Genomic DNA, 7,684 nt, shown 5'->3' on the forward strand with positions numbered 1-7,684 from the left:
CTGATCTCTATACTGCGTAGGGTTTCCTATTCGCCCTTCAGAATAGGTGGCGACTCTAAAAGTCTATATTTTTAGGGCAGGTTGCTACATTTGCATTTAATTCTTCTTGAAAAAGATGCATTTTTAAGAAAAATATGCTTAAATGAAATAAAGTTGTTGTTTTTTGCTTATAATTTGTTACAAGAAAAATGCATGTTTTATTGCTTATAAACCGTTACGGAGGAACCGAGGGAGTATATATAATTCTGAGAGATCAATTGAGGTTAGCTCGCTAACAAACCAACTAACTATAAAAAATAGAGAAAAACATAAAACTTGTACATGAAGTAACTAGTATATCTAACACTAAATTAACTTTTTTTTTTAATAAGCAATGATATAAGATATCGCACTAGGGTTTCAACTCTTACAATAAGAACTCTAAATAGAGTTAAAATAGTTTAAAGGTAACTTGTACCAATCATAAAAAATAGTCCTAGAAGTAGAGTCACTATTACACAACCATCTCCAAGAAAAGAACAAAATGTTGGAGATCACCACTTCAAAGCTAAAAGAAGCATTATAAAAAATAATGGCATTTCTCATTATCCAAATGCACCAAATTAGAGCTAACCAAATTGAGTTTAATTTAACTCTTGTGTTGGATTTCTTCACCTTTTTTTGGATGTAACCAAAACTTTTGAACTCCTCCAAGGTAAACTCCAAGTCATCTCCCAACCAAGTGTAGATATTTTCCCATACCGCTTTTGAAACTTGACATTGAAAGAAGAGGTGGTGGTGCATTTGATAATCACATTCCAATGGTCATGTTTAAATATTTTGGCAAAGATAAATCTGATTTAATGCAATATCTCTCTCTTTGAATTCAATATCTCTGCTTAATGAAACTGTATTTCCAAATCTAAATAAAATAAGTGAGCATCTCTTCTTTCTTCCTTGAACCTCCTTCTCCATACAAATCATTCCACTGCTCTAGCATTTTCATATTTGATCCTTCTGCAGCATAGCTTGCAGTCACCTGTATTTACACATGTATCTATCAATTTATATGCATAGAAAAAAGTATTCATTCTTCGATGTGGACAAAATGTATAATTTTGATGCATATGTCATAAACTGTTTTTATAAGTTCTCCTAAACAGTCTCATAAGAAACTACACCAATAGAAAATCTAAAATACGCTAACGCACCTTATTCTTTGCTTCTCTTATGTCTTCCATGTTTAATGGCCTGGGGACAATCACATGATCTTCTTCTATAGGATCGGAAGCATCTTTCGAGTTTTCAACTTCTGCCAACTTTTTCCTCTTTTTCTGAAATAAGTGATTATTACTTAGCTTTACAGCATATGAATAGTTCATATTGAATATAAATTATTTTACCAATGACATTATTAGAAGTGATTAGGTAACTAAACCATTTCTTGTTCCTTCTCCTGTTCCATTAGCTCCTTAATGGGGCGATATGCTGCGGTATTGCACAAGTTCTGTTACAGAAATTAATAACTATTAATGTCATAGTTCATCGTCGTCGATAAGAAATGGAGTATGGCAAAAAAAAATGAACCTTAAGATCACTCCCACTATATCCTTCTGTCATAGCTGAAAGCTCTTTGAAGTCTATATCTTCATGTTTTTCCTTAGCTAGAAGAGTTTTCAAGATCGCTTCTCGGTTTTCAGCAGACGGAAGACCAACCATGATCCTGCAGAAAATTTTCATTACAGAAATCACTAAAGTTTATGAAAAAGATATTGAATTTGAGCATAGGCAACATTTGATCATGATTCATGACGAATGTGTGATTCTACCTGCGATGAAACCGTCTTATAACTGCTTCATCAAGGCCAAATGGCAAGTTAGTGGCACCAAGCACAGTAATTTTCTCATCAGGTTTTGACAATAGTCCATCCCAATGGGACATGAATTCATTTTTAATCCTTCTCCCAACGCTTTGCTCATTCGTACTACGACTCCCAAGCAAGCTATCGACTTCATCAATGAAAATAATAGTCGGGGCAACCTTTGCCGCTAATGTAAACACAGCTCGAACATTCTTTTCACTATTTCCATACCACATATCAGTGATGGTAGACGAAGAGAGATTGATGAAACTTGCTCCAGCTTCATTTGCAATTGCCTTCGCGAGCATTGTTTTTCCTGTACCGGGAGGTCCAAAAAGCAATACGCCTTTACACGGCTTCAATATCCCACCGCGCTTGAATAGATCTGGTCTTCTAAGAGGAAGCATAACCGATTCGTGAAGTGATTCTTTAACATCATCCAATGCACCAATATCCGAAAAACACACCTCTATCTTATTTGCAGGGATAAGCTCTTGCCTTATGATCTTCTCATAGGCGTTGTCAGAAGCTACATTCTGCAAACATGCATATACTTACTATCATGATTTTCTATTTGGATTATTCATATGATGAATCAGTATACTCTAGCTGAAAAATAGTTAACAAACCTTTGATTCTTTAGTGTCGTTTTTATCCTTCGCAATACTCTCACCATCTTGGAACACACTCGATACATGGCACAAACTGCATAGGTTCAATATTATGCATCAGAAAACCTTTTCTCTTAATGAATCGTGTAAACAACTATTGTCATGACCTTTACCTCTTAGCTGACATAATTAGCTTCCCATTTCGGTACTCGGGCTGTTTGTTAACCATCAACTGATAAAATATCGCAGATGCTGCGATCTCTTTGATGTGATTTCTGAGTAGCATAACATCATCATAGCTGATTGAGTTCAAGTCATCGCAATCAATGTCATTTTCCGCAAGCACTTCAACAATGTAGTTTGTGTTATTTCGCAACTGTTCCTTTTTCTCAGCATCTTCTATATGGTCTTTCCAGAGTCTGTTACTAGTCGCATCTTGAGGCGGTTTGATCTCAATGTTGTAAGGGAATAGCCTAGTGAGTTTTTTATCAACTCTTATACCTTCATCGTTTGAATCATAAGTTCGGGAACCGAGTATCAACACTGGTCCTGAAAGTTTATCGAATAGCTTTTTGAACAAACTGTACATACTTCGTGATCGAAGAAAGATCTCCTCGACATTCTTGATGTATAAAATAACCGGACCAGTTTTTGATATAGAAACCAAGACCTGTAAAGATTACAATAGGTTTTGCTGGTTAAAACTAAACTTGAACAATGTTCATGAAATTTGAAAAAAGTGCAGTGATATAATCACCCTGTAGAGTGAATCTAGTAAATGCTTTTCTTCGAAACAGAAGCGTCTTACGCACTTCTTAGGAGCTGGAAACAAAAACAAAAGCAATAAGCATGTTATCAAACTTATGGAAACAAAGTATTGAGAAAGAAACAAAAAACTCACTTCTAGTATGATCTGGTTTAGATGCGCTAGAGGCATTCTTATAAAGCTTTGACGAGAGCGTTGATAGCGAACCAAATAAACCAGACACACGCTCCAGAGTCTCGTCGAGTAGGACCTAAATAAGCACAAAATAGAAATTTTTTACTGATCCTATCATCATTACATGACAAACACATGAAACGCGTGATCGATAATACTCACTACTCCTGTCGCAGAACATCCGTATGTGTCATGCATCTGTAAAAAAACGGAAACGAAAACATTTTATGTATATGACTTCAAACATACAAGATGTTAAAGTGACAAAATGTAAATAACTCTACCTTTGCAGACAAGTCATTCAAATCCAGAAACAGCATCTTCGATTCGAAATTATGTGCTAAAGCTTTAGCAAGACAATGCTGATAGAATTCTTCACAAAAAAAAGAATAATCAAAATATCAGTTACATGAATACTATACCAAAATAATATGAATTTATACATCAAACTATGAAGTTATATATATTATACCTCCAGGTCCAGAAAGCAAAATAGCTCGGTTTATCGGCGAAAGATTATTCGCATGCTTGTATAATTGCTGTTGTGTTAAATGAACATATCCAGCACTTATCAACAAGATTTTGGTTTTTTCACTGCAATTTCAATCATCACATGTATGAATCAAAAAAATAGTTATATAAAATATAATGTCTAAGACAGTGCAATTCAAAGATTCACATGAAAAACTAACCTAGAACATTACCTTAAATGGTAAGGAAAATTCTCTAATGAGACTTCAGGGTCTATGGAATGAAAGACTAGTTTCGTGAGTTCTATCACCATCCGATAATTAGATTTCCTATTAGATAGATAATTAATAGCCCATGTTCTAAATCCAAGGTTCAATCCAGTAACACACAATAAAGAATACATAGCATGTTTGTTTTCATGCTCAACAATCCAACGTTTCATTTTTGTATACACTTGCGGGGAACAAAAGTTACACTGTTATGTTATAGAGTTTACTTAAATACTACAAAATCACTAAACCCTGATTTTTATTAAAATTAGAGTGTAGTAATATCTAGAAGCCTTAAGTTTTCAAACTTTGATATTCAACAAACCTATTTTTTCTCTATCTATCTTGCTAAAAATGTGTTATTATTAGGAATAATCGGTTGAGCAATTCATCAGTTGAATGTGATTATTAGGTGGACTCTAGTATATAGTATAGGGGTATTTTTAACAATTTGTCATTATAATTAGGAACTATTATCTATGATATCAAATTACCCAAAATCTTCTCTAATGTCAAATATATAATCGAAATAAAATCATAGTCAATGATAAAAAAATATAAATAAAATTTAATCAATTTTGTTTTATTTGGTTAAAATTTATACTTAGGATAGTTTTGTTATACAGAGTTAATTCTGAGTTAAGATAAGAAAAAGAGGTTGTGTTTGGCAGACGACGACTAATATAATTTTTTTTAATCTTCATGAGTGGATCAAATATGTAATAAGGTGAATGATAGGTCATTTCTTAGAAGTAACACACAATATGATTCGAGTATAGTGTTAAATGAGTAAGAGTGTCATGACATTGACATTTTTTTAGATTGTGAAGCACATTCTAATTTGGCAATATCCACCAAAAATAAAGTGGATGTAATACAAAGAGCTTATTTAAAATGAGGTCTATTTTAAATTTATTTATAAAATTATCTTTTGTCTAGGAATAGGATCATCCAAGAAGGTTTCAATACAATTGGTTGAGTATATAGAATAGTCACTGTCAGAAGATTTTGCATACTGCTTATCATGTTATCTTTTTAACAAAAACCAAGTGGATATCCCAAATCACATGTCTTCATTTATATGAGTTTTAGAAGTTAGAAGAAAATTAAGAATGGAAAATATTGTTCCTTTTCTTAAACACATAAGGAAGGATTCTTGCTCACCACATATATAACAATGCGATGCAAGTTTGTTAAGTCTTGTTGAATCAAGATGGTCATAAATGTTATTCTAGTGCAAAGTTCGAGTCACAGAATGAATAATCGACTACGTCTCAACTCCAATTGACATTGTTCGTTGGTTAAAACTTCAAGCTTGTGATTTTAGAGGTCATGATGAAACTAGCAATTCAAGAAATCAAGAAAACTATCTTGAATTGTTAAAACTTTTAGCATCTTACAATGATAAAATTGCAAAAATTGTGTTGGAAAAAGCTCTACAAAATTGTAAATATATTTCACATCAAATTCAAACAGAGCTATTGCAAATTCTTTCTAGTAGGATAAAAAAGCATATTGGTGAGGAAATTAGTGATTTCAAATTTTATATTATTGTAGATGAAGTTCGCAACGAGTCAAAAAAGAAACAAGTGACTCTTGTATTATGATTTGTTGATAAAGTTGGTTTAATACAAGAGAGATTTTTATGTGGCACATGTTAAAGACACAACATCTTTAACTCTTAAGGAAACAATATGTGATATACTTTCTAGACATAACCTTGATGTTTTTAACCTTCGCAACCATGGGTATGATGATATTAGCAACATGAGAGAAAAATGGAAGGATTTACAAACACTCTTTATGAAGGATTGTCCTTATGCATAAACATACAAGATTAGAATTTAATTTGTAGCTTGATAAACATATATGAAGCAACTTGTTCAATTTGTAAAAATATCCAAAAGAAAAAGAAAGTTATGCTACACATGGGGATATTGATAGTTTCTCCCATTACTTGAAGACATTTGATTTTATATTTATTTTGCACTTAATGGTATAAATTATGGGGTTAACAAATATGCGTTGTCAAGCATTTTCATTGAACAACAAGATTCGTACGTTCCGGTCTTGTAGATAATCAATACACAATTCAACATTACTTTAAAGTCAAAAATATTTTTCACTACCATTTTACAAATAGTTACAAGAGTTGAATATCAGATTTAGTGAGCAAGCAATGGATTTATTAATCCTTTCTTGTGCTTTTTCTCATAAGGATGAATATAAAATTTTTAACATTGATACTATTTATTCTTTAGATGAAAAATAGTATCCTATGAATTTTAGAGAACAAGAGAAGAATAATTTACAACTTTAAATCTGACATTTTCTATTTGTTGCTCGTCAAGCATCAAATTTGAATAATTTATCAACTATTCAAGAACTATGCTCATGTTTAATTGCAATTGGACATATTGAAATTTACTTTTTGGTTGATAGACTACTCCGCATTATCATGACTTTTCCCGTTTTTACGACCACAATTGAGATGTCTTTTTTAATAATGAAAAGTATCAAGACTAAATTGAGAAACAAGGTTTATGTTGGGTTTCTAGGAGATAACATGATATTATATATTAAAAGGGAGATTAGTGTAAGCATTAGTTTAAGTCTATTATTTATGATTTCAAGTTACTCGAAATGCATAAAATATTATTTTAAGGTACTTTTAAGTCATAGAATTTAATTTTTTATAATAAACTTTATATTTATTTTAACTTCAATTTTTTATACAAAACATTATTTATATTTTTGTTTATAATCTTTATTTTACATTAGCGGTCATCCTAACTCTTTATGTGGCTCCACCACTGGATACACTGTTGAATGGATGTAGTTAAAAAAATAAAATTGGTCATTCAAAACATCAATTATGGTTAGTTTTAGTAGTAATTGTAATTTTTATTCTAATACCTTACCTCCTACGTATATATTTCATTCACATGTTTAATTTGTGTTTTGTCTTATCTGTTCCAAATTTTCTCATGTTTATCTTTTAAATTTTTTGGTTCTGTCTTGTAAATTTCTCTTGTCTTGTTTGACCTCTTGATGATACCTTTCATTTGTGTTTCATTAGTCAATATTATATCTAGATATGCATGATATCATGCATTAGGCATATTAACAACTTTGATATTGTAAGACCTATGGTTCATAAAATGGTTAACCAAGATAGGGAAATGGAAAACAAGAAACTCAAATTGGGTGACAACTCTAACATGTCTACTTCTCAAGGAGTTCAATGGTACCAAGTTTAGACGAGAAGTTCTACTAAAAAAACCCAATCAATAAAATGTTAGGGACTTCCTAGGCCCGTCTGATTCATGTATAATAGATACATTTTACATTTATCAAATTTCAGCAGTTGCCGCCACTAGCCACCTCCATCGAACCCCTTACATGTGGTCTTGACGCCTTCGATTGACCTCCTAGTTGCTTTTACAAATATTTGGTTTCTACAATATTGAAATATGTTTTCTTTCTCTTCTTCACCTAAGATTTTAAGGAATACTACAATAATCCCCACCTTGACTAATGAAGTTGCATGTC

The 7,684-nt window shown here is 32.0% G+C and overlaps 1 protein-coding gene across 1 annotated transcript; it reads right to left on the bottom strand.

Moving 5' to 3' along the window:
* Window positions 1–481: 481 nt before the first annotated feature.
* On the bottom strand, window positions 482–4,305 carry LOC131649642 (peroxisomal ATPase PEX6-like). The gene is made up of 13 exons (XM_058919396.1): window positions 4,097–4,305; window positions 3,865–3,986; window positions 3,677–3,774; window positions 3,555–3,590; window positions 3,354–3,468; window positions 3,210–3,274; window positions 2,626–3,122; window positions 2,471–2,546; window positions 1,809–2,377; window positions 1,567–1,702; window positions 1,418–1,486; window positions 1,191–1,313; window positions 482–1,018 (listed from the first exon to the last, which is right to left on the bottom strand). Exons 1-13 carry the CDS (start codon window positions 4,303–4,305, stop codon window positions 902–904), a joined length of 2,232 nt encoding a protein of 743 aa, XP_058775379.1. The 3' UTR covers window positions 482–901.
* Between the last annotated feature and the right edge of the window lie 3,379 nt (window positions 4,306–7,684).

The sequence above is a fragment of the Vicia villosa genome, linkage group LG1, assembly GCF_029867415.1.
Source record: "Vicia villosa cultivar HV-30 ecotype Madison, WI linkage group LG1, Vvil1.0, whole genome shotgun sequence".
Lineage (NCBI taxonomy): Eukaryota > Viridiplantae > Streptophyta > Magnoliopsida > Fabales > Fabaceae > Vicia > Vicia villosa.